The sequence below is a fragment of the Leopardus geoffroyi genome, chromosome A2, assembly GCF_018350155.1.
Source record: "Leopardus geoffroyi isolate Oge1 chromosome A2, O.geoffroyi_Oge1_pat1.0, whole genome shotgun sequence".
NCBI classification, from domain to species: Eukaryota; Metazoa; Chordata; class Mammalia; order Carnivora; family Felidae; genus Leopardus; species Leopardus geoffroyi.
The window spans coordinates 12,160,109-12,186,265 of NC_059331.1; the positions used below are offsets into that span (position 1 = coordinate 12,160,109).

The 26,157-nt window shown below is 56.7% G+C and overlaps 1 protein-coding gene across 17 annotated transcripts in view; it reads right to left on the reverse strand.

Moving 5' to 3' along the window:
* Window positions 1-26,157, reverse strand: part of EPS15L1 (epidermal growth factor receptor pathway substrate 15 like 1) — a 98,450-nt gene that overhangs the window by 2,074 nt on the left and 70,219 nt on the right. For 4 of the 17 annotated variants that reach the window (XM_045492398.1, XM_045492399.1, XM_045492406.1 and 1 more), the window contains 5 exons: window positions 25,442-25,502; window positions 24,440-24,522; window positions 18,084-18,216; window positions 15,905-15,952; window positions 3,474-3,679 (listed from right to left, as the gene is read on the reverse strand). The exons of 1 other annotated variant lie outside the window; for it this stretch is intronic. In XM_045492398.1, the coding sequence (XP_045348354.1) occupies window positions 3,474-3,679; window positions 15,905-15,952; window positions 18,084-18,216; window positions 24,440-24,522; window positions 25,442-25,502 (531 nt within the window). Of the gene's footprint in view, window positions 1-2,275; window positions 3,169-3,278; window positions 3,680-15,904; window positions 15,953-18,081; window positions 18,217-24,340; window positions 24,523-25,441; window positions 25,503-26,157 lie in introns of those variants that run through there. 12 more of the 17 variants (XM_045492404.1, XM_045492413.1, XM_045492401.1 and 9 more) reach the window with 11 other exon arrangements.

Here is a 26,157-nt window from a genome sequence, read left to right on the forward strand (position 1 = left end):
AGCCTGGTCTGGACCACATGTGGCCTGGAGAAGGAGGTGGGACAGGAGAGGCAGCCTCCCTCCGGCTGGCCTTGGGAGTCAGGTGGGGACAAGTGTGGGGTGAGCATGAAAAAGAGCCGACCCCAGGAAGAAAAGCTAAGTCTGACTTTCTCAAAGAAGCTACCCAGAAAAGCATTCAGGGGGGTGATGAGTCCCCAGGTAGGACTCCCTGAAATCTGGTCCCCACCCCTGTTTCCACTGCCCGTCACAGAAAGCCCCCACCCCCGCACTCTGGGGAATTTTCCCATACCTCATCAGGAGAAAAACAAGGAAGAAACAACAAATGCTGGCAGAAATGGCAGCATGGTTGACAGGGACCTTGTCCTCTGTCAGCTCAGAGGAGGGGGTGGGTGGGGGCTGACAGGCAACGGCCAAGGTGATCCAGCCACAGCCTGGAAGCAAGGCCAGGAGGGGTCAAGTATCAGCTGAGGCCACACGGCCACACCATGATTCCCGCCCAGCCCCAGAGTCTTAGGATGTCACCACAAAGCCTCCTGCTCAAGGGGTCTCCATTTTCAAATTAGATGTGCTGACAGGAACATTCCAGATGCCTTCAGAGCAGACTGGGTTGGGGCCAGCTTCAGGATCCTCTATGGAGACTCGAACCAAGCATATGGTTTGTGCGCACTTGAGAAGCAGGCTGGACCATCGTTTCCGAGAGAACACCGGAGGAAGAGGGTTCCTTGTGGCTCCCTCTGGGACTCATGTCAGCAGAAAATTCTCTCCAGGTCCCAGCGGACCCCGGTCCTCTGACCTGCCCGCGTCGTGAAGGCCAGAACCTGGAGCACCTGTGGATGCGGCTGCCACTCCATCAACGGCAGCTGACTCCCGCTTCACCCCTGCGCCGTCCTGGAGCGCAGACAGTGGGGCACAGGTTGCTGCCCTCCCTCGACATCTCGAGGCGGACACTTCAGCACTCGAGGCAGTTTTACTTCAGCAGCCTCTCGGCAGAAATCCGGGGTCCAGACGGCTCCGCACACAAGGCACCCGGGACCGTTCCTCCCCGGGGCCCGAGGCGTGTGACAGAGCCTGTACCGTGCCATGCGCGGGAAGCCTGCAGCCACCTCCCGCTGGCTCATTGCTGCCACCGTGAGAATCGCATCCAACTCGGTTGAGGGTGCACGGCGCACCCATCTGATAGCTGCTCTGCACTTCTGGAAAAAAGAGCCATTTTGCTAACCTATAAATGCTACTTCCTAATAAACACATTTGCCTGAGACAGAAAGTCTTGTTTTGAAAGAAATCTTGGAGACGTTTCCCGTGAACAGCTCCAAGGACAAGTAACCCATTGATGGAAACTCGGGGCTCATAAATTAGAGGCTTCCAGAGTGGCAGAGCCAGGGCGCCAACGGGGGACGGCACGCGCAGTGACATCGGCGTAACTGAGCTCCAGTGCGGACCCAGAGGCTTCTGCGCGGGGAACAGGGCGTCTCGGTGCCACTCTTAGAACATCCGAGCTGAAAGAGTCACGGTGCCAGTAACTGGGCAGGAAGAGACCTGTCAGCGTTCACTTGGGGAAGCTGAAATACACAAACCGGAGGAACTGACTCTGGCCCTGTTTTGAGTTGGCCCAGATCTTCAAGGTCCAGGGAACCAGAAACCAGTGGCCAACGGGCTGCATCCCTGGATGTCATGAAAACGCAAAGACATCCTGAGTGCCCCAAGGTGGGACAGGTTGACCATCTTGGGACTACAGTAGGACTGAAGGGGACAAACCAAACCAGTCAGGTGTCCTGCCTGCCTCTCCTCACACTCCATCCCAGCAGAGTGGCCAAATCCCACTGTCGGGTCATTTCCTCTGGAAAAACTGGGGCATCCGAAGCGGGGAAAGGCGATTTCAAACAAAGAACAGCAGGGCTGCAAACTGGGTGGAACCTGATCCCCCACCTGGAAACGAGAATGATCAAATACCAGGGATGTTTCTGGAATGACCAAAAATGTTGGGCCAAATGACAGCTTGAAACCTCAGATTTTTTTTTTTTTTTTTTTAAATATTTTCCCCAAACCAGCCATCAGGTGGGGGGTGGGGGTCACAGAAACAGAACCATGCATTTCAGAAAGAGAACAGTCGTTTCTCCCAATTGCCAATCACATCTACTTACCCCTCTTCCCTACCCAAAACAGAGTACCCGAATCATACGTGAACAGCTCTATTTTTCTCATCAGCGTTTAACATTTTTTTTCCCCCACCAAAATACAAATGTGGTACTATTCAAGAAACCGTAGATAAAGCGGGTTTTGTTTTGGGCTTTTATTAATAATGTTGCCATTTGTATACATCCACAGTGTGCGCTGGCTGTCAACAAAATTCAGCTAAGGGCAGTCGTAAAATATTTATAGGTCGCCAAGAGCCGAGAACGCGTCGGCATCTCGGGCGATTTCGGTAACGCCACAGGACGGCTAGCTGTGCACGAGGTGGGTCTGAAGCGAATCAGGCACTCACTGGGCACCGACAGGGCAGAGCCTGTGTTAGGACAGAGAGTCTGGGAGCAGGAGTGTCTATTAGGTCATGCGTCTCCACCCCTAGCCAGGAAACAAAAGTACTTTGCAAATTCGAATGAAGAAAACCTTTTCAAAAACAAACAGTGCGCGACAGACAGACCGTGAAACCAGTTCTGGGAAGACAACATCTGAAGCTCTCGGAGAACAAGATTCTCGGTACCCAGGAAGGTACTGAAAACAGCCTGGAGGGACAGCGTTTTACAACCTGGAATCTTTTCTTGCGCTCAGCTCCGAGAAACAAAGCCAGGCTTTCAGAAATCCCAGGATTAGCTTCTGAAAAGGCACTTAGCTTTGCTAACTGGCTCCGGGAGGGTTTTGGTTTTGGTTTAGTTTTGGCAAAGGGAAAGGGCGTCAGGGCAGTTGTTCTGGGCTGGACTTCTCTGTGCATTGTAGCTGGTAACTGAAATAAGCGGTGAAAAATCAAATGGCTCTTCCTTTGCGGGTCCTGCCTGGGTCCATCCGTCCTCACTAGCCGCTCCAAATGCACTGGGGCGGGCCCATCACAACTCTGGCAACGGAGACCCTTCTGGGGGCAGCGACACCCTAACGAAACTTCTGCCGTCTTGTTTTCAGACTTCGGAAGCGTGCGACACCTCAGCTGCCAAGAGTCCCTGAACACAACAGCCTCTGGGCAACAGAAATAACACAGAGTCTAACCAGGAAGGACAGAAACAGGCCCGGGGGGCCACCCCGCTGGAAGAAAGCATGCCCTGATCACAGAGTATCCAAACCGTAGCTCTTTTTTTTGTTTTATTGAGAAACTGTTTTTCTTACAGAAAGCAGTAGTACAGAATAAATAACACAAGTGAGAGCACTGAGGTACCGGGGGACATAAGCCAAGTCTGCCTTTGGAAAGAGACAAAAAAACAACCCAAAGAAGCTGCAAGCGGAGGGGTGGGGGTGGGGGGTGGCGCAGAGGAAGCTCAACTTACAGAGGTGAAGTCTGCAAAGCCCAAGGAAGAGGCTTTAGAAGGTTTAGCTGAAGAGGAGGGAGCAAATGGATCTTTTCCACTAAACGGGTCCCCAAACCCCTTTTTATTTTGGAACGGGTCACTGCTGTCAGCCCCGAGTGGCTGGAATGGATCGGGGGGCTCGGGAAAGTCTGCAGAACCAAGCTGGCTTACAGGTGTACTTTTACCTGGAAAGTTTAGGAGAAAAAAGAAAAAAAAAAAGGGGGGGGGGGAGAAAAAAAAAAGAAATACAAGTTACTGACCACGGACGGAACAGAGTCCTGACCGAGGAGGCCGGCACGCGCTCACGGAGACACCCTCTCCCTCTTTGGAAAGGGCTGGAATGCTGCTCAGTGGTGGGACAGATCCCGGGGAATCCTGGGTGGATCTCGCTTTATGCTCACCTTATCCCAGAGGCTTAACGGGTTTGCGGGCAAATACAAGAAAACCACTTCAGACAACCCCCTCCCTTCCCCGCCCCACACAGCTAAAATTTACTGTCTTTAACAAGCGAACTCGCAGGCATGTTTCAAAGTGACTCATTTTAGTGTGGCAACACATTTACTTATCACACGGAAAGTCATGGCTGAGCAGAAAAATACACTGTAAAACTTCTAACAAAAAAAAGGGGGGGTATTTGTAATTAAAAGGGGGAATTGGTTTCACAACATGGTACAGAGTTAGCATTAGTTGTGAGGCTCACCAGACAAACCCCCTCTGCTATCCTGAGATTTAGATTTGTTTTCAGCTCCCACTTCTGCCCTTTGGTGCTGGTGGCTCCAACGGGCAGGATTTGGGCCTTTCTGGGTTCTTGCTGAGAGGGTGGCTCTAGGATGCCTGGGTCTTGGCAAGGCAGATCGCTACGGGATGAGTGTGGGATACACATGCTTAGAGTTACAGACAACTGAGGCCCTGAGATCACGCTAGGGGCTGTGGCTTGAGGGCAGGCAGCTTCTCCTAACAAGTCCTGCCAGCGTGCTAGAATATTCCACTAGGAACCAGGGGCCTCCCCAGGCCTGCCTAGCAACACTTGATGAGCCTCCAGGATCTGCCCATTTTGTAGGCCGGGTCCCTGCCTGACGCCACTCCTTTGCCCGATGGCAGGCCAGGGCGGTCGGGGCACCCAGAGTGAGGTGTTTAATTCAGTCCAAGCAGGTCTGCGTCCAAGCCCCAGGCTAGAGACTAGAGGGCACTTAACATAATTCCAATTTGTCAATCCAGCTGTTTACGTTTACTCTTGCAATTTCAAAACTAATGTGCACGAAGAACCTAAAAGCCAAGGGCCACATTGCACATATGACCTGGGACATCTAGCTGCACATCCAGAAGATGCCTGCAGCCCCGAGTGGCATCTCAGGTGCCCCCATGCAGCACCTGAGCCTGGGACACCTGCCTTCCTCACCCAGCCAGCCTCTGCCACATCACCTGCCAGCTAGAGAGACCGCCCACCCGTCCATCTTCAGGCCCAGCTCTCAAAACCATCCTCTCCATGCTGCTGCTCGGGCTACATTTCTGAAGGCCCTGAGGTGTCCCTAAGAGCTCTGGGGCCACGGCCTGCCTCTGCTTCTTTTAGTGTCAAGACCTCACCAAGGACAAGTACCTCAGCCCCAGCTGGCCGGTTTCCTACGTGTGAAGCGGGAATAGAGAGGCAGGGGTCAGATGAGATGGCTGAGGCGTGGTGCCCCTAGGAGCAGTGGGGTCTGGCCCCCCCACCCCCGAGGCCACCCTGGCATCCTGCACCGCAGTGGGTTCTGCCCTTCTCGGTCACACCGCCTGCCCCAGGCAGTACCAGTAGGACTCAGGTGGACCAAGAAGCGGGGAGGGGACAGGCTGGCGCATCAGCCCACCTCTCCCAGTGGCCTCAAATCAATTCATAGGCAGACGCAGGGCCCGATGGTGGGCGGGCCCTATGAGCTAGAAGAAGGAGCCCCCCCCAGAGAGCCTTTGCCAAAGCCCCGGGTGTGCCACGCTGGCATGGGTTACGGGACCGGATGGGTCACTCCCCAGAAGGGTAGTGCAGAGTCCGTGCAGCAGGAAATAGGACCTCCCTCTCCCATAGCAAGTGACTTGTCAGAGAGAAGGCCTGGGGGTGCCCCCCCCCACATTCTATACTGGCTGCGACTCTACCACTGGGGGCTCCTCACCCGTCCACGACAGAGCCCAGATCTTCAAGCTGTCCCTCCGGCACCAAGTGCTGCTGCGGGTGCCATCCCCCCTGACATCAGCTCTCCCACCTCCTCCTCCTCCTCCTCCTCCTGGACCTCCGTGCCACAGGGCTGCAGGGAGCAGGGTGTTCTGGGTGCTCGCCACAGCTCCCTGGCTTGTCCCGCTGGCCTCGAAGAACCGCCCCCCCCCCCCAACACGGCCGCCGTGCACGGCCGGCCTACTCCCTGCTCTGAGGGATGAACCAACGGGTGAGTCAAGGCCTCCCTGGTCCCCAGACTAGGGGGAGAGGAGACAGCTGTCAGGTGAGGCCGGCCCAGCAGCTTGCAAACTCCAGGCTGTCCACCTGAGAACAGTGAGGGGCAGACATACTCCAGGGGCACCCCAAGCAGGAGGAAGGGTGGGCATGTCCACACCACCCGGAGATGCCCTATTTCTCTTTGCAGCTACTGCCCCGAGCAAGCAGCTCTCCTCTCTCCTGGGTCCCTGGGAACCGCTCACCTCACTGGTCGCTCCCCCTCCCAGCTTCCTGCCCCATAGGCCACCCTCATCCAGCAAAACGGCTTTTTAACATCCAGCCGATCCCCACGCTGCTGAGATCTCCCAAAGGCTCGCTGCTGCTCTAGGAATACGTACCAGCCCCGCCCAGCTGAGTCCTTTGTGCCTGCTGTCCCCAGGCCTGGGAAACCCTTCCTCTCGCAGAGCCAGAGGCTGCCCCTCCCCACTTCTGGCCGGGAGGCCTCCCCGTCTACCGTTCTGCGGCCCCTGTTACCTTCTGTCATTACGTCACGTGTGTATTTTTGCTCTCTCTCAACAGAACATAAGCTCCCTGGGGCTAGGGCCCCGCTGTCCGCTGCTGTGTCCTGATGCTATCGTAGGGCCTGATGCTTTACACCCTCGCTGAACGGAGCCTTCTACTGTACAGGTCCTGCTGCACCCCCAGCCCCACCCCAGGCCTATGCTTCTCCCATCGCGTGGTGACTCCCGAAGGCCCTGCAACCCATGCCAAAGTCTCCCCAACCGCATTGCCTGCCACCCCTCCAGGGCTCGAGTGGCACCTCCTTTCCTGGGAACCCCCCCAACGCGGGGTTTTTTTCTGGCTGGTCCCTCTGCCCAGGATGCACCCCCAACTCAGTTGCTACTGTCCTCTCGGGGGAACTCCTGTGCCCTGTGCTCAACTCTTCCAGCCCAGCCCCGGGGCAGGCCAGACCTACCCCTGGGAGAGGGGGGGTAGCACAGCAGCCACCCCTCGACCCTGTCCTCAGCCTTAGTCTCCTACTCCATGAAAAGGGGTTGTTATGGGCCGAACTGCATCCCCCACAAGTTCGTTATATTGTGCCCACCCCCAGCACCTAAGAACGTGACTGTATTTGGAGACGGGGTCTTGGAAGAGGTGATTACACTAAAGCGAGGTCCTGTGGGGGGGGCCCTTGTCCCATACGGGTGACTTTATAAGAAAAGGGGATTAGGACACACACGTCCACAGAGAGATGATGATGTGACGTGAAGACATGAGGAGAGGATCACCAGCTACCAGCCAAGGAGAGAGGCCTCAGAAGGAACCAGCCAAGCCTTTCGGCACCTTGACCTTGGACCCCCAGCCCCCAGGGCCGTGGGACGGTGGTACATTTCCGTTAGGCCGCCCAGCCTGTGGTCCTGCTACGGCAGCCCGAACACACTCACGTGGGGGTCGTGAGGGGCCCACCCCGCGTGGCTGCCAGAGCAGTGACCAAGAGGAGGGATCCACCCACGACAGGGCTGCCTGCTTCTGTAAACCAAGCTTTTCAGGTATGCCAGTGCCAACACGCTGTGCCGACTCGATCCTGTGTCCTCTGTGGCTGCTAGGATAACGTGAGGCCTGCGGGGGATGAACACTGACTCTCTGGCCTTTCACGGGAAACGCACACCCGCCCCTGATGTGGAGCGGGCACGGAGCTCGGACAGCAAGCAGGCGGTAAGCACTCACTTCTTCCTGCCATGCGATCAGGCCCTTCTGGGAGACTGGAGCCCCCCGGGGCCCCCACAAGAAAACCGAGGACCCTTAGCTGCAGCTCTCTGCTCTGATGCAGCCACTCAGAAGCCCTGTGTGCAGCACGGTGGCACCTGCAGCCTCTGGGCAAGGGCACCTTCGCCTTGGACCGCTTCACAGGCACCCGCCCATCCCCCCTCCTCAAGCCCTCCTTTCCCAGCGTGGAGCACAAGCCAGGGGCCTCCCCCGAGAGAAGACGCACAGCCCCAGAAGATCCCCCTGTGGAGTGTACCAGGAGGCAGACTCCACCTCGCCTTCCAAAGCCCGTGCAGCAGCAGCAGCCGAGGCCTGAGCATGGAGGGACACACGTGCTCCTGAGTGAAGCCCGCTCCGGGGGCTCCTGGACACCAGGAAGACTGGCCCTCATCTACACACTGACCCAGTATATGCAAGGACCCCTAAGGCCACAGGCAGGGGTGCCCTGGGGGACAGCATCCTGAGGGTTGGGGACACAGGCTCAGGTTGCATGAGGACGGGATGCTAACCCAGTGTGCATGGTCCTCGTGGCATGGCCACTCCCAGACTTTCCCATTGCCACTTCTACTGTCCTAACCACCTGTACCGTCCGTCCTGCCCAGCCAGTCTCTCTTGCCTCGCCCTTCCCCCGTCCTGCCCAGCCAGTCTCTCTCGCCTCGCCCTTCCCCGGCAGGCCCCTCCCTCAGGGCTCACTCCTCCCCTGCAGGGTCTCCAACTGCCTTGTCCCCCTCCCAGGGCACCGATCCTTCCTGGTGTAGCCCCCAGCACACGAGGGTCAGTTCCTCCCAGGTGGGGCTCGGCAACTGCTGGTACAAGTAAATACTGCTCCCTGGCCCTGGTGGGGGTCCTCGTGGGCCCGGGGCTGCCATACAAGAGCCACAGGACTGTCCTGAGGGACCTGAGGCCCTTTCGGGGAGCCCCGCTGGTGAGCTAGAAAAGAGTTCTGGCTTCCCTCCTCTGCAAGAGAGACCAATATTCACTGGTGCCCTCTTGGGCTGATTTTTTTCAAGTCAAAAACTAAAATGACAATGGACCAACGAAGAAGATTCTAATACAGGAAAAAGTACAGAGTTGCTGGGGACATTTCCAGAGTGGCTGGAAATGCCAGGGCACGGCACAGCCAAGTGGCCAGCTGCTTGACTTCCTGGAGCATTTCTTGCAGGGTCTGGTCCCAAGGGCAGATAGCGGAGTGGGGATAAAGGGGTCAGCCGACCCCAGCCCGGCCCCAGGCGCGAGGAGCACAACGGTCCGAATGTTCAAAGGCAGCGCCTACTCTGTGCTCTTTCCTTCTTTTAAATTGGGAACATCTCCCCACCCTGGTTCGGGTTTGTTGTGGTTTTTAAATTGCTTTTGGGGGTGGTGGTTCAGAATCCAGCCCACTAGGATTTCAAGCTGAGGTTTCTGACAAGCAAAGAGGTGATCGGGGAGATGAAAAGTGTCATTCACATCAAAACTGCCGGGGCCTGGTCTTGCTCCGTTGCTGAAACCGTTGTTATTTAGAAATCATGACTGCGTTAATATGAAACCAGGGCACATCAACTGCTCTTGATTTCAGAGGGGAAAAAAAAAAAAAGAAACAAAACGGTTTTTTTCTCGGTTGTCTGTTTTTGTGCTTGGGTGCAGAGGCTGAATTATTGGACCCGACACGTGCAAAATCGGTGGCGACTCTGGCTTGGCCTGACACCGTGCTGGCGACCAGAGGCTTTCTGCAAAGAAACGCACACCGTGACTGCCCTCGGTCCAAACTTCCTACTCTGCACCCCCATTTATTTTTAGCAGCTGCACTTTTCAAACATTCTGGGTGTAGTTCCTGCTTTTACATAACCACTTCTGCTAACGCCTTAATCGTTTTTCCGATTTTCTGAGGTGTAGTTTATCTCGAACGTGACAAAGTCATTCTAAGCTGCCCCCGTGCCCCTGAGCCAAGTCACTGCCCGTTTTCTGCCTTTTCCACGACTCCAGGTGCCACAAGGAAGGAAAGATGCTGACTAGAACACGGTGCAGAGGAGGCAACGGCAATCATTTTTTAGAAAGGGCTGGAAAAGAAACTAACCAGGGTGACTCCCGACACATGCCATTTGGGAGGCGTGGGGTCACCACTCCTAGAGGGCTGCGTGGGGCGCCGCCTGACCCCTTGGCGGAGGGAAGGTGGTGAGCGAGGAGGCACCAAGCGACGACCCCCCGGGGGCTGGGAGCTGCAGGCATGTCGCCCACGGTGACTCTCCAATCCTCAGAGGAGTCCTCATTAACACAGGAGTGCAAGATTGAAGAAAAGGCAAAGTAGGGCTTATTTCAAACCGCAACAGTTTCAACAGCTACCCAAGCGGTGCACCGAAACCGCACACAGGACTGCCTTCGGCAAAAACAATACGAGCCCGATGGTTTACCACAGTGTGTGCTGTTAAAAAAAAAAAAAAAAAAAAAAAAAAAAAAAAACCAGTGGCCGGCTCCACCCTGGTAGAAATTTCTTTAATTCTCCTATTTAACTTTTCAAGGCCGTGTGTGCCCCCCCCTTGCCCCCGAACCCTGGGCACCCGGGATCAGGGAAGCAGCCGGGCCCCGGGCAGGCGCCCCTGAGTCTCTGACATCAGGACTGCCCCCTTGTCACACCTTTCCCAACGCGCTTTTCAGGAAACCGCTGCCCGGGAAGGGTCCACAAGAGCCTGGCCCGCCAATGGGAAAAATGACGGGCTTACAAACACAGAAAACCGGGAACACTCGAAACCCTTGATGCGAGGTAGATTCCCTTATTTGAAAGTCTTTACTTAGGAGGAGAGGAAGAGGTTTTGGGTGATTGAGGGTCTCGATGAACCTGAAGGGTAAAAATATCAAAAATGCACCGAAGTGTGAGTGCATTTTTCATCCCAACTGGACATTTGCTGGGCTCTATTTGTAAGATTCAAGGCCGCAGCTGGAAAATGCAACTACGTTTCTGGAGCTGAGAGATAAATACAAAAACAAGAAAACACAACAACAACAAAAAAAAAAAAAAAAAAAAAAAAAGAAAGAAAGAAAGAAAGAAAGAAAAGAAAAGAAAGAAAAAAACAAAGGTTTGTGGTCAGGACAGCTGCCCCACCTTAGCTATTACCCTACACAACACAGGACGTTCACACAACTGCCATTTATGCCAACACGGGACACGTCCACACGGCTGCCCCTCACCCTATACAACAGGGGACCCTCGGGTGACTGCCCCTCACCCTCCACGGCACGGGTACCCACCCGATTGCCACGCTTCTGACTGTCACACCACAAGGGAGGACCGTGGCTGGGGAGGGGGCACTCTTGGCTTCTCCCTTCCCGCACCCCCCCCCACCCCCACCCTCAGCAAAACAGCTTCACCGGGGGCTGTGGGGAGAAAGAGAGAAAAAAAGCAGCCCGTGCAGAGCACAAGGCTTCAAATTCATAATCCCTCGGGAACCTTTGACTGAAAGAGACTGCTTTTCAACCAACACACTTCAGAGTTTTCCTCCGGCCCCCACCTATCTGGAGGGACATGGGGGAGGCGAGGGAGGGAAGAAACCCATTTCTCCAACCGCGGCGCTCGGGACCAACTAACGGCTTGCAAGCGAGGAGCCCTGCAGTTGCCAGCCGTGCTCGCTCTCACTGATGCACATGTGAGAGAAGGCAAACCCGGCAGATCAAAGCCGTGCCAAGTAGCACAGCCCCGGCAGATAAAATCTGAGGTCCCCACCATCACAGCGTTGAGATTTTCCACTAAAAATATTTACTGAATTTTAAGAAAAATCTGCCTAATGCATTGAGGGGAACAGGATGAGGTTTGGTACTGAATTGTTGAGAAAAGCTGAACAAATATTTACTATTATCCACCAGGCATCTCCACAACTGATAATGTTTTTCAGCCTCTACGGTGTCTGGGGTGGTCAAAGGTCATGGAATTGAGCTGGGTGACGACCCCGTGGATGTGGGGTCAACCCGCCATCAGAAGAGAGAGGAGAAAAGGGGGAAGGAAAGTGGCCACACTCTTTGGATCCTCAAGACACACGTATCACTGAGAGAGAGGATTTTCAAGAAGTTTCAACAAAAGGCTCCCGACAGGGGCTACTTTAGTTCTGTGCCAAAACAGGGAGAGGAGTTCGCGACTTACAAGTCAACTTACCAATCTGTCAAATTACAGATCAGTCTTTACAACAAAAACAATACAGACTGCAGGTCTCACAGTTCTGCTTTTGCAAAAATCACATTTGTTCTTTGAATTTTGCCTTCGACACACTCTGCTGGAACAGCCCCGTGCGCCGACCTGCACCAACCTCTCCCAGGGGCTCAGGGCGCCCTGGCAGGGGATGGGGAGACGCTCCTGGCTACGCGGCAGCCAGACGGGGGGGAGCCCTGGGTCTGTGCCACAGGGCCGAGGTGGCCCAGCCTCTGTTCGTCCCTACAGAGAAGCTCCAAAGCTGCCAAATCGCTACCTCGGCACGGGCAGAAAGGCGTCGTGCCCACATTTAACAAAATCACAAGTGTCATAGGCGGGTCTGAAAGACGGTTAGAAAGCGTGCGTGCACCGGAGGTGCACAGCCCCCAGGAGCTCCCTCCTACTGTGGGGGCAGCTTGGAAGGAGTGAGTCCAGTCTTAGCAGAACAGGGGACCCCCCCACTCTTGCTCTCTGTATGGCCGGACTCCCCCCTACCCCACACGCACATGCTGTTTTTCAGCTGACAACGGCAAAGGCAAAGGAATGACTCGGTGCTTTGAATCGAGAAATGAGGGGATGTGGGACCGTGGAGAAGTAGGGGCCACACCAGGCACACCTTCCTAGGCTCCTTCACCTCGCTCTAAGTGGAACCAAGGGGTTGGGGGAAGCCTGGCAGCAGGCACATGAAGCCCTCAAGATGGCTGGGAAGGGGGCGGGGGACCAGGGGCGGGGCAGTGGCTCCTATCCATTCACACCCACGGTTGGTGGCAGGATGGGCAGGGGGTCCAGGCTCCCTAAGCCCACACCCCACCCTGAGGCCCCACAGCCCCCCAGGAACTCGGATTCCTCTGCTCCGGGACCCCACGCCACTGAGCTACAGATGACAACTGTGTCACTCAACTCCCACTCAATCTTCCCTCCGGGGTGCAGGAGGGTGGGCGTGTGCTAAGATAGGCAAATGCTTCTATTTTCAAACTCAGCCGACTTTGCAGAGCAGAAATGCACCCCAGAGAACAGTCCATCTCCAGGCATTTCTCAAGGAAGAGGCTGAGAGGAAAAGGGCGTTTCTCTGTCTGCGGGGAGCAGGGTCTGCTGGCGAGCGCGTGCTGCCAGGGCGTCACCCCCAGCCCTGACACAGATGCTCGTCCCCTCCCCCCCCCCCCCCCCCCCCCCAGCTGGCGGGGACGGCGAGCGGGAAAGGAGGGCTCCACCAGGCTGGGCGCCCGCGGCTCCGCTGCAGCACCCCGACCCAGGCTGGCCGGCAAGTGCCAGAATTTTCCAGGCTTCTTGAGATGGCGGCGAACCGCTCTTGTCCCATTCTAGAACTTCGCTTGTACCCACCGAATTATCTCTTTGAAATCATCGTGGGAACGGAATTAAAGTAGTTAGGTTCAAGGTTGAGGTGCTAACCGCACGGCTCAACTGGAGAAGCCATTTTAAAAGTGGATCTTGAGCGACAAACAAGAGGTCCGGGACCCACACGGGCGAAGGACGGCCACCCCGGTTTCAGCCTCAGCCTGGCCTGTCAGAGCAGGTGGAGAGCCGAGCGTGTGCACACGGGCTGGTGCCGTGGAGGAACTCGGGGCTTCCTCCACGACCGAGTCCCGCGGGCAGCTCACCCGGGACGGGCAGGGTGACCGCCCAGTGAGCGGTCTGGCCTATGGGTGGGCGGCAGCCAGAACCGGCCAAAGCAAGAAGCCGCAGTCACCCTGCGTGGCGTCCACACACAGCTGTGGGAGGGGACTCCCGTGCCAGGGGGGACAGGACTGCTTTTTTGTTTTGTTTTGTTTTTTAATCATTTGACTCAAACAGGACTCAGATTAAATGCGATTTCATTTTCCCTGTGTTGGTTGGCGAATTGAGGGCAGGTGGGAGGGGACCAAAAAAGGCAACCTGGGCCTGTGCATGGCTTTATTGTGGAGGTGAAAAGGTCATTAGCAGTAATAAAAGGCTAATTAAATTGCGGAGAGGTTAAAGGTGACTCGGGGGCGCCGCAGGGGCCGGGCAGGGCGCAGGGCTGCACTTGCAGGAAGTGGGGAGGGTGGGGCCGAGGGCAGGATCCCGCTATCTGTCGCTGGGGTGCGGAGGCCCAATCACTGACACCCACACAGCCATTTCCTGCCCTTGAAAAAAAATCTGTTTCTCCCTTTGCAAATCAACAACTTTTACCTAGAAACTCTTCAGCGGTGAGTTCTGACTGATCTCGGTCTCTGATCCGTTGCAGAAAATACACCATTGTTTACCTGGGGGAGGTGTGCGAGCACCAGCTTTAACTGACAGGTTTCAGAGGCTGCGAGCGGGGTCTGTTTTGCATCTGCCTGGAAGAAACCAATTCTCTCTACCAAGAACAGGCACCTGCTGCTTACTGAATACCTTGACAGACCTTTCTAGAAAAGAGCTCTGAGCACAGAGAACTCAGTGTGGACCCTGGAGCTCCAGGTGTCCCAGAGGGTGATTCTCAGTGGCCCGGAGGGCACGCTTTCTGGCTCGGGTCAAGACAGAACTGCATCTTTAGCAGCGAAAGCCGATGGCCAGCCGTGGGCTGCTCCAGTCACATGTACATGACACCAGAACTCTCACAGGGAACCTCGGTGAGGCTCCCAGGTGGCCGATCCCCCACCGTGATCACAACAGGCTGACACTTAAATACGTGAGTTTACTGCACGTCAAACCTCAGTGGAGCTTTTAAGAACAAACAAAACCAACTCCCACAGAAGGTGAATGCTGCAAGATACGGCATGCGAGAGACGGTACCCAAAAGACCATGCGTGACTCAGACCCAAACGTGCACCCCGTCCCGCACAAGCGACAAGAGCTGAGCTTCGCCAGAGAGGACCCTGGAGCCCTCTTTGAAGTTCAGCTACCCATGCTCTGACTCTTTCAACTGCAAAGGTTTCTGCCAAACTGCAATCTCGTGGGGGAAAGGGTCCCTTGGTAACTCCCGGCGTGCACATGGCTGCCTCGGGCCCAGCTTCTGTCCGCCTCTGGGAAAGGAGCCTGTGGAAGAGGACCTGTGTCCTGGTCCCGGGACCCTGGGGAGGGGATGGGGACACACATCACACACATCACAGCGAGGGTCATCACCGTGCAGGGCACTTTCTCCACACGGCCCCTGCTCGCCCAGAGCCCCTCGAGGAGATGGCAGAGCCAGAACGTGACCCTTGGCCCTTGCGCCAATGTCCAGAAACACGGACTGAGCCTGACCTACCATCCTGGATTCTAGCGGCCTCACATATCAGAGCCACCTTCAGGTGCAGAGACCTGGCAGAGCTCTAGACCCTACTACGGACGAGCTGTGCCTTCAGGTTGGTTTCTGTGAGTGCAGGCACGAAGCTGTGAGTTTTGGTTTGTGGCAAAAACCGTTCTCGCCAGGCAGTCTGGACCGTCCACTTGCGATCTCCATGGAGCAGGGCTCCCTCACTAGGACCACAGGGCCCCCAGCAGCCGGGTACCCACTTCACCTTGCCCGCAAGGTGGGACCACAGTGGGGCCTTCCGCAAGCTGGGAAGGCCCTTGAGTGTGACCATGTGGTGTTCCCAGGTGGCAGTGGCCACCTCAGATGCCGGCCGGGTGGCCTTTCCACACGGCAAAAGGCCCGGTCAGTGAGAAGAGCAGAGAAGCACATTCTGTTCCCTCACTTTCAAAAGGTTGGGCTTCGTTTTCTTAAAAAACAAAAACAAAAACAGAAAAACAACAAAATTTGGACATCTCCCTGGCTGCTGCCTGTTGTAAGCAGCCAAGAAAACACGAGTCGTGCCCTCTGTCCTCATAACAAACGCTTTGAGCAGGACTGGCTCCAGACTCGTCCACTGACCTGTCCTGCTAATAACCAGCTAACCCCCCGACTGCTCCGGGGCTTACGCGGTCTCGCTCTGTGCAGTGTGGACGTGGAAGGGTGGTGTCAGGGTGCACATCCCCCCGCCCCCTGCCCCAGATGCAATCATTAAAGTGTCAACTGCTCGGTTCAGATGTCATGCGTGGGGCGCATCTACACGGCCGGCAACTTCCGTGTTGTTAGAGGTTAGTACGAAATCGCGGCTGAGCCACCGCTGGAAGCACTCAAACGACAACGCTCACACGGCGTGTACCTACCACCCAGCAGTGTGTACAGCACAGAGTTTTTCTGATCAGCCACTGCTTCTAGGTAAGAGAATCAGACGAGAGACATTTAGACCTCAACGCAGGTACGTCGCGGCTGTTACAGATCAAACACTGCACACGCATCGCCAATCTCCAGAGCACTCTGAACCTCATTCCAACTGTCGACAGGGATGGAGAGGCCCAGGGGGGGCAGTTCGCTGGGTCCAGGGCTGGCCCTGCTGCCACTTTGCTGGGTGACAGTGGGTGGCCACGTGACCTCTCTCACTTCCCTTTCCTCTTCTGAGAAACGACCATCATAGTGCCCGTCCTCTCTTGGAGGTCTTGCTAGGTAAGCTGGCTAGGGAACAGACCCACAAGTGCTCCCTGAGGGTCTATGGACATGAACAGGATATTTGGGGCACCAGCACCTCACCGGCCACGGCAGAGCAAGGGTACGGTGGCCCAAAGCCAAGAGCAAAGCAGCCTGAGACTCCCCAGAATACAGGCCCAAACCTCTCCCAAATGCGGATGGCTTCTCTGCTAAGTCCGCGGTGCGCTACAAGCAGAAGCCCAAACGGGGCGCGGAGGCTTTGCAGAGGGTGACACGAGGGGGAAGGGGACAGTGAAGAGCAAGTTTAAACGCAGATCTGGCACTGGTTCAAGTAAGGGGAGGAGGCGGAAATAAGAGTTTCCAAGAAACCCTGAGCGTGAAGTTCTGGAGCATCTCCTTGAGCCCGACACCTCCTGCACTGTCCCGTGTACGAGCCCGTGTGTGCGTGAGAACGTGACGTGTGCAACGCACATGCAGGTGCGTGGGAGCACTGTGTGAGAACACATACAGGCGAGGGTGCACGGGAATGTGTGCATGTGTGCACACGCGTCTGCACGTGTGAGCAGCATGTGAGCACGCACATAGGCACATAAGCGTGAACCCATGCGTGGGCGGGGGGTATGCAGGCGTGTGCACGCGTGCTGTGGCTCCCTTCTTTCAGGTGGAGCACGGAGGCCTGATGACTTTCCATCAGGAGACTGTCAGGGTCCCCGGAGAGCCGCCCTGCAGGCGGGGCTCCCGTCCTCCTGAAAGCAAGCCATAGCTCGCTCAGGTGATATGACAGGGCAGGCGGCCTCTTAAAAATAACTTCCCCTCCATTCATCTCTGCTAAGAGGAAGACTTTGACGGGTGGACCTTGTGTGGGATGACTGGAGGGCCTGGGACCAATGGCCAGGTGTAACTAGAGAGTTCCACGGGCCGCCGAGTGGAGCCCCAGGCAGACTGAAGGGCAGAAGCTAGCTCAGGCAGGACCAAGTTTCGAGGGAGCGTGTGGGTCTCCTATGGCCACCCACTCAGGACAGCGTCGCGGAGACTGCCTGAAGCCAGGGCAGCAAGAAAACAGTAAGCAGGGGTGGAGGAAGGGGCTAGGAAATCGCAGTGAATCCCTCTGCCACTCGAAACAACAGCTTTCTCCTTTCGAGTCCGGCAACCTGGCCTGTCAGCCTGTGGCCATCGTATGAGACAGAGTCCCCACACAAACTCTGAGTCCTCGGCCTCCTCAGGGGGACACCTGGGCCCTCTCCTGAGAGTGGGGCCCCAGGGGCAGGACCGAGAGAGAGATCAGCAGCACCAGCCACAGCCAGGACGGGCCAGGTCTATAGGAAGCCCCCTGCTTAGAGCTTTTCGGGAGCGACACTGGGCGGGAGCCAAGCAGAAAGGAGCCCAGAGCCACCTGCCTCCTCTTGCATCAAGCACGGCCAAAAGGACCCCCACCCCAAACCCCATGCCGAGTCCTTAACCAGCAGGGAGGCACTGGATCGAGGGGGAGGCCTCAGCCAACTTGGAAAACAGCTCGGGTGGGGGGGGGGGGGAAGCCAGAGGGGCCACCAGATCTTGACCACACACGCCACCACAAGGGCTGAGCCCTGGGCCTTCTGGAGACCACCCTGGAGGCCCACACTGAGCCTGGAGCCCAGGGGCCCCCAGGACAGGGTGAGGGTGGGTGGGGTGGGAGGCGTGCTCCAGGCACACACCGTGCACGGACCCAGGCCTAAGCGGTAGGGAGACCCTCTTGCGCCAAGTGTGGGGCCCCCGACATCTGCTCCACTCTGGTCTGGTGAACAGAGAAGCCCCTGGGCCCCCTACCGCCGCCGGCCTGCGACGGGGGGCGGGCGCTGCGAGAGAAGAAAGCGTACTGACCGCTGGGCGGTTTAGGCCGCGGAGGAGCAGGTTTCTTCGGAGGCAGAGCGGGAGTGTCCTGTTTACTTTTAAAGGGGTCATCTGGGAATCCTGCCCCTCCAAAGGAGGAGGTGAAAGGACCAGAAGTTGGGGGCTGTAAGAGAGGACACGAAAGAGAGGCAAAAATAATCGTTAAAACGGAGGCAACGGATGTCCATTCAGCCAATGCTCACGTACCGAGAGCCTCGGCGAGGCCCCCAACCCTCCGGGGCTCTGCGGCACGGCCCCACGGGGACCCGGGTCTCTCCCAAGACCCCTGCTTTCCTCCACCCTCAACAGCCAGGGTCCTCTGGCCTGTGAGGGGCAAGCCAGAGAACAGAGAGGAGGCGAGAGCTGCCCTGTGCCTTGATGGGCTGATGTCACAAGAGGGGTGTGACCTGCCACACGCACCATCCTACCCACACAGGGACACTGAGTCTTTCCTGACCCCAGGGTCCCCTGGGCCTCCTGCTCATGCTTCAGAGATGGGCCCCGCCCAAGCCCTCGCAGTAGCTGCAGTCCCTTCCGTGTGCCGCCTCTGGGCTGAGCACCGGGTCAGAACGGCAGCGGGGCACCCCCTCGCCCCCAGGTGGCCCGAGGGTGCTGCTGCCCCGCCCACTCCGGCCGGCACCGGCTCAGCTGCCTCTGCCAGGCTCCTCTCACCTCCAGCACGGCCCTTCCACCCCCACCGCCCCCCCACCTCAAATGCAACTCAGAGCCGCCCTCCCAGTGAGACAGATGCACGGGTGGGCAGGGGGGTAGAGGGGACAGGTAGGTGCACAGCAGTTTGCAGCCCCAGTGCCCACAGGTGGCCTCCACAGCGCTCTTCAAGGTACAGGGGGACTTCAGCAGCGCCCCCCCACTGCCCGATTCTTCCGCCTCATCCCTGCGGCCGCCCCATCCCCTCGACAATTCCCTGGTCCCTGGAACTCCTTGCGCCCCGCTGCACACAGGGTCTCCAGCTGGGACAAGCTCTACCTCATCCACCCCGATCCCCTCTTGTTCTCAGAGACTGACCGAGCCTCACCGCCACCCCCAGAGTCCTTTCTGCCAACTGTGCCTGCCTGATATCCTGGTGGGACGCCACAGGACACACATCACCATGCGCAGGCACGGGCCCCCGCCCAGGTGGTGGGGTAGCACCCGTGGCGGGCCGTGACTCGTCTCCGTGGGCAGCTTGTGCGCAGAGTGCCAGTACAGTGTCGGGCCACGACAAACTCCCAGCGGCAGACGGACGAGCTGCAGATGGGCCAGCGCAGGTTTTGGGTGACAGGGCCTGAGTCCTCCCTCCTCTGGGATCCAGTCATGGCACACAGCTCCCCCTCCCCTGGGATCTGAGCACAGGGACAATGACGTGCAACCCCCGCCCCAGGCACAGTCATAGACACCAGGCTCCAGTGGGGAAGAGGTGGCCAGCCCACAACGAGAGGGACATCCTGCTGGGCAATCCTGGTCCCCTCTACCAGCCCTCCGAGGCCTCTAGGGTGGGAGATGTTGGCTCCTTGCTGATCTTCTCGTCTTCCCAACAACCGCTTCCGTTTTACACACAGGGAAACTGAGGCACAGAGAGGCAATGCAGCCTACAGCCACAGAGCACCTCAGTGGTGGAGTCAGGGAGTTAGGAAGCCACGTCATCTGCCTCCGGGGCCAGGGCCCTCTACTGCCGGCGGCCTACCCCCTGCGATAGGTCTGGGGCCTTGAACCAGGCCGAGCTCTGTCCTCGGGCCCAGAGAGACACAGGTGGATGCGGCCAAGAGGCAGAACAGGTCGCAGGGTCGGTGGGACAGCAAAAGCCCTGAGGAAGACGGGGGTCAAATGAGGAAGACTCAGTCCCCTGCCAAGACCATGCCGGCCCCCCAGGAAGCTCAGAGCAAGAGGGGCAGACGGGGCTGGCAGGACTGTGGTAGGGCAAGGAGGTTCTTCCCTCCGCGGCCACTGCCCCCCCGTTCTGGGCTCGGTGGACACCTGTCCTTTTAGGAACAGAAGGCAGGGAGTCCTGCAGCTCAAGTTTCTGGAACGTCTGCACTACAGAGTGCAGTGGTCAGGAGGAGGCTGGGAGGCCCTGCCTGGGCTGGAGGCCCGGCCCTGCCACAGCCAACTGCTCGGTGCTTCAGCTTCCTCATCCGTGAAATGGCCATAATGACAGGCCCTCGCTCTAGGGCTGCAGCAAAAATGCAACGAAGTCATGTGTAAACAGCTCCAACAGGCACCCCAAAAACACTGGCCCAAGATGGCAAAATGATCATGCCAAGGGTGTGGCCGTGGTCAAATTCTTTTAGATGCCCATAGGAACCTGTGGATGCCCCATCAGCTACTGATGTTTTATTCCTGCCCTTTCCCATTAACCATAGACCCTGCCCCTGGAGGGCGACAGCGTGAGAGTTGAGGCGAAGTGTCAAGGTCTATTTAGAGTCTGTAGTCTGGGAATGGGGGTAAGGGATGGGGGGCAAAGTTGCTGGGAGAGCATGTGGGTTCTGCTCCTGCCCCCGCCATTCACCAAACACAGGCTCGTGCGATTTCTGCACAACCTGAGACAGGCAGGCGGGAATCAAAACCAATTTCTTAGCAGGGAGGTGGCATGACCAGCCCAAAGGCCCCCCACGTGGACCCCAGTCTTTGTCCCGACTGTTGGGAATGCACCAGCTCCGGAGTGGCAGCTGGAGCCCTCTGGACACACCCCGCTGTGCGTCGGGTACACGGGGTCCCCGTCCATCCAGCCCACGAGCTGCAGCCTGGACCACGAGCCGTAACGATGGTCCCAGCTGGTGGAGGGCACTTGCAGGCCAGGATGTCCCTCTGTCCCCTCTGTGCTCAAACCCACTGAGCTGGTGAGCTCCCTCCAGAGGGACAGGGCTCCACCCATAAAGGCCCACTCCCACCACGTCCGTGAGCCACAGCACTTCTAACACCACACAGCCCGCGAGCAACATTTCCGAATCCCAATTTTCACAACTCCAGGTTTCCCAAGAAGCCTCCCCTGGGACCCGACCCGTTCCTCCTCAGGCTGCAGCTTCAGGGAAAGTCGCTATTTTTAGAAGGGTTTCAGTAAAGCCGGCAGGGGCTCTCCGGGCTGGCACAGCATGAAGCGTGCTCAGAAAGAAAAAAAAAGAAAACGAAGAGAAAAGCCACTATAAAAAGCACCTCTGAGAGGAACATGTTTGGGTTCACGGTTTAAAGAGTTGGTTTAAAGCAAGCTACGCTCACCTTTTAAGAAACGGCCCTAAATAGGAATGCATAGCTTTAAAAACCACTGGAAAAACGACTGGAAAGGGCCTGACGACCAGCCAAGGACTGCACGGATGGCTTTTTTTCATGGGGGGAGGGAGTGAGATAATTATGTTCAGGTCTTGTTCTTACTCTCAGATGCTCAGAATTTGTTCTTAAAGCAAGGGGATGGATTAACACGGGTCTAAAAACATCTCTGCGGGTTGGGGGGTGGGAGGACCTCCCCTGCCAGCAGCAAGCCCGAAGATTCTCCCGAAGGAATGTGCTGGAACCAGCTCTCTGGCGGTCACCTTCCCTCCGCACCGCCACGCAGAGGAGGACACCTCAACTTAGGGTGGAGTCAAGAAAGGGCTCCGTGTGCATCGCCTTGCCACCCCACTCAGAGGGGGAAAAGCTGGCGATGTAAAAAACACACACAAAAAAACAAAACCAAGAAGCCAAAAAAAAAAAAAAAAAAAAAAGCCTTCTCGCCACTTTACTTTCATTTCCTTCAGCATTTTATTTATACACACGATGTTTTTCTTGAAAAACAGAAAGAGAACCGAAGGGGAAAACAGAGTCCTACCAGGTTAGGGCTCGGTGTACAGCTGGACAAGTGGCAGGACACTGGGAGGTGACGGGAGCGTGGAAACAAAACAAAGGAGCACTGGAGACAAATTTTCCACGGCCCCGTCCAGCTCCGTCCAGCCAGTGCCTCCAACAGGAAGGGGCCACCAGCTCTGGAGTCACAAGTGCACGTGTGTGTGCGGCCTGATCGAGGGACACGAGGACAAGGAGAGGGAAGCCCAGAGCCCGTCCAGACTGGCCGCCCTGCGCAGCCCCCGCCAGCCCATGCAGCCTCGATGAGGACACCTCTCAAAAGGGCACCTCTTGTGCCCTTGTCCTTGTCTCAGCTCTGGCCACTGGCGGCTCACTCCCTCTGTCTTTGGGGCCAGCCTCCCAAAGGGAGAGGGCTCACTCCGACAGCTGGAGAATGCAATGCAGGCCCCTTCGTTTGGGGACTGCTGCCACCGTGTGGCACAAGTTTTCTGCTTTCAAGAGGTGATTTTCCTGCCTACTAAGCAGGGACGAGAAAGCGAAGGACGCACAGCTCCACTCTAGGAGCAGGGAGGGCCGTGTGTAACAACCGCCAAGTGACAGGCAAACGTCTGAGCAAATCTCCTGTCCTGGGGCCTTCTGGCCAATCCCAGACAGCATCCTGACCGTCCGAGTCCCAGCGTTCCCACACGAGGGACGGAGGCTTGCTCCCCGCAGGCACTGCAATGAGAGGCAGCTACACCAGCACCTCTGAGCTCCCTCCTGTGACAGCCGATGGCTAAGCAGACGCCCTCTCTCTGGCCAGAAACTGGGTTTGCTACCTTGACGATGTACGCTCAATGTGCTTCTCTGAAAACCCGAACGGAGTCTCAAAGGTTTCTCAGAAGCCGTGTGCCACAATCACACATTGGCTCACCACAAGCGCTCAGTGCCCAGACGAGTGTGTGTCCCTCAGGCTGAGTGCACGTGGAGCCAGCAGGCCCCCCGGGAGCTGGCTCGGCGGGGACGGGCGGGGGAGGGGTGGGGGGCTGCCCAGCAGGGGTGGGCAGCGTGCAGGAAGCAAGTGACTCCTTGCTGCGGATGCTCGGCTCCCACGTGCTCCGAGATGCCCTCCCCGGCTCCCTCTCCACCATCTGGCTTGTGAGCCTTCCCCACTAGGAGGTAAGACCAGGGATGGGGACGGGCTCCCGCTTGTGGCCACCACTCGCCCCCACACACACCACGGCGATGGCACCTGGGCTGGAGCAGGTGGAGACTGAAGACTGCAGGAAGGAGTGGAGAAGCATGGCTCTGGGGCCGCGGGCTGCGAGGCCCCCACCCGCCTGCAGGGACTATCAGCAAGCAGCAGAGCACAAGTGGGTCCTCGGGACGGGGCCCTGAGGCCCACGTGGGGCACACCTAATGCCGCTTTCCCGAATTCTTATCAGAGAAGTACGTACTCATACTTAAAACCAAGGGACACTAAAGATTATAACGAAGATCTGCAGACCCTCGGACCATTGCCTTTCCCACTGACCATGGCCGACGTTTTTGACTTCTTAGCGGTTTCTTCTGAGATTTACCTCTATAATCATGGGCATCTACTGTTATTTCTTGATCTGTCCAATTTGGACATGATCTACTGACTTTTTGCTACATTAAAGATTTAGCATTCTCAGGGCAACGCTCAGTTGGTGGGTGGCTCAGAGGGTTAAGCACCCGACTCTTGATTTCGGCTCAGGTCACAATCTCATGGTTCATGAGACGGACCGCCACACTGGGCTCTGCATAAGCATGGAGCCTGCTTGGGATTCTCCCTGTCTCTCTCTCTCTCTCTCTCTTCCTCTCTCCCTCTCTCCCTGCCCCTCCTCCGCTCATGTTTGTGCATTCTCTCTCAAAATAAATACATAAATGATAGAGCTTCCTAGCCACAACTCCCAGCCCCTCGCACAACAGGACCCCGACAGCACCAGGGGCTATATTCGCCTGACCGTGGCACGCAGCTACTGCCCAGCCCGACAAGTGCAGGAGTGTCATCTGTCTTGAACCTGTGTATTTGTTCACAAAACCTAGCCCTCACTTTCCAAACCCTTCTCGGGTTCTCGCAGGCAGCTCCCACTTACATAACCGGCCCACGTTCTCCGGATCCCTCCCGCCTGCCAGCCTGCAGCCCACAGTTCCAGTCTCAGCTGCACGCACACCAGGCCTGGCACCCGTGACCCTCCTGAGTCCCCTGTGCCTAATGCCTTCTCTTCTCTGGGTCTGTGCAGCCACAACTTTATTGCCTAAGATCTGGCAGCTAACAGACACCAGTAGGACTGGGGGGAGCCCGCGACACATAGGCCTCATGGAGGGATTCAGGGCTCTGGCAGTTTCACTCAGAGGAAGGGAAATGGAGCCAATCACAACCACAGGCATTTTCTAGACCCTGCCTGCCGGCTCACAGCCTCACATGAGGATGCGTTTCAGAGTCTGACAGGTGCCGAGGAAATACATACGTGGTATTAATAATTATGCCTGGCTGCTCACGACAAGACCACGACAAGAGGCACAAAGACACTGGCAGAGGCACACGTGCTCCGTGGGTGGGGCTTTACCTTGGACATCTGGCTGAAGTCGGCAAAGCCCTCAGCACTATTGAAGGACCCACTTCCAAAGGGGTCTAAGGTTCCAAAGGGACCTGCAAAGTGGCACCAACAGACGCAGAGTTACAGGGCGCTCAGGGAACACACCTCCTGGGGTCAGGGTCAGGTGCTGCCTCTCCATATTCCACGGCCCCCAGCGCGGGACATCTGAGGAGGTGGCCAGGGCCGTGCACCTGGACGCAGGCCCTCAACAAGGCCTCCCTGGCCCCACCTGCGCTGGCTCATGGTTGGTCTAGCTCGGCCGGAAGTCTCTTGCTGTGACGGCCGCCTAGGGGACAGCCACAGGGACTCTGCCCCATCTGTACTTCTAGCCAGCACTGCTCACGGTCAGCAGAGGAGTGACAGGTGTGGAACCACAGCCCGGTCAGGGAGGGGGGTGCAGTTCTGCAGTGACCCACCACCAGCGCCATGTATGTGGGGAGCCTGTCCATGCAGTTTGCCAAGCTTTCTCCTTTGGGGGGGCAATTTGCCTGGATAACCCCCACACCCACCTATGGTAATGAACTCTATCACCATCAAGCACGAGCTGCTAGGCAAGGCAGTAGGACCAAGCAGGGACTGTTCCCCAGAACCAGGGGGAGTCCACAAATGCTCCCCTCCCTCAATGCAGAAGCCAGTACCCTCAGTCAAACTTTGGATTCTTTTAGGAAAAAGATCCGAAGGTACAAACCAGAGATCCGTAAGGAGCAATGAGCAAAGAGCAACCAGTAACAGTGGTGTTATTACTGACTTCATCCCTACTGCCGACCTCCCTTTCCACAAAGATGAGCAGTGGCGGGGGCGGGGGGAGGTATAGCTGGCTTTGGCTAAAGTGCTTCTGGCGAGGATCTGGGCGCCCCTGGCTAATGACATAAACTCTGAGGACACACAGCTTTGGAAATAAAACCATCACCGGGTGGGCTCCCTCCACTGGCAGCGGGGAGGGTCAGAAGGAAAATAAGCCATCGGTCTCACCTGATCCTTTTGAGGAGACACTGGAGGATGAAAAAGGTTCACTGGATTCAAAGGGGTCGAGCTGAGTGAAAGGAGAGAGGAAGAGTGAAAAGCAGTTCACTCATTTACCCAGCCATTCGTTCAACCACACACTGTCCTGACAGCTGGTGCTGGCCACGAGGAGGATAAAATGATTTGTACTAAACCCTGGTGGAGTAAAATGCCCACAGGCCAAACCCTCCTGCAGATAACGCCTCTAAACTCTGGACAAAATACAAAACACAGGTAAATACAAGCAACCACCCGAAAGCTCAGGAAGTGAACCAAAGCAGGAAGACTCTGGACGAGAATTCAAAGTGGGCAGGAACGAACAGAACCAGGTTGAATCTTCTGTCTGGACAGCTGTAATCTGAGGGCTTTGCGAAGCTAAGACCCCAACAGAAAACTCGCCGTCCGGACTCTCTGGAGGAACAGAGCAGTATCCAGTCACCACGAAAGAGCACTCATGATACACAGGATACGTTTCTAAAGAACCAGAAAAATGTGGCCAGTTCTCAAGGGAAAAGACAATCAATAGAACCAATCCCAAGACGCCCCAGACGCTGGAATTCTTAGATGAGGACGACTTTAAAGCAGTAACAACTGTGCTCAGTGAAGTAAAGGAAAATACTCTTCAGAGGAATGGGTAGATCTTAGCAGAAAAACAGCAACCACACAAAGAAACAAATGGAAATTCT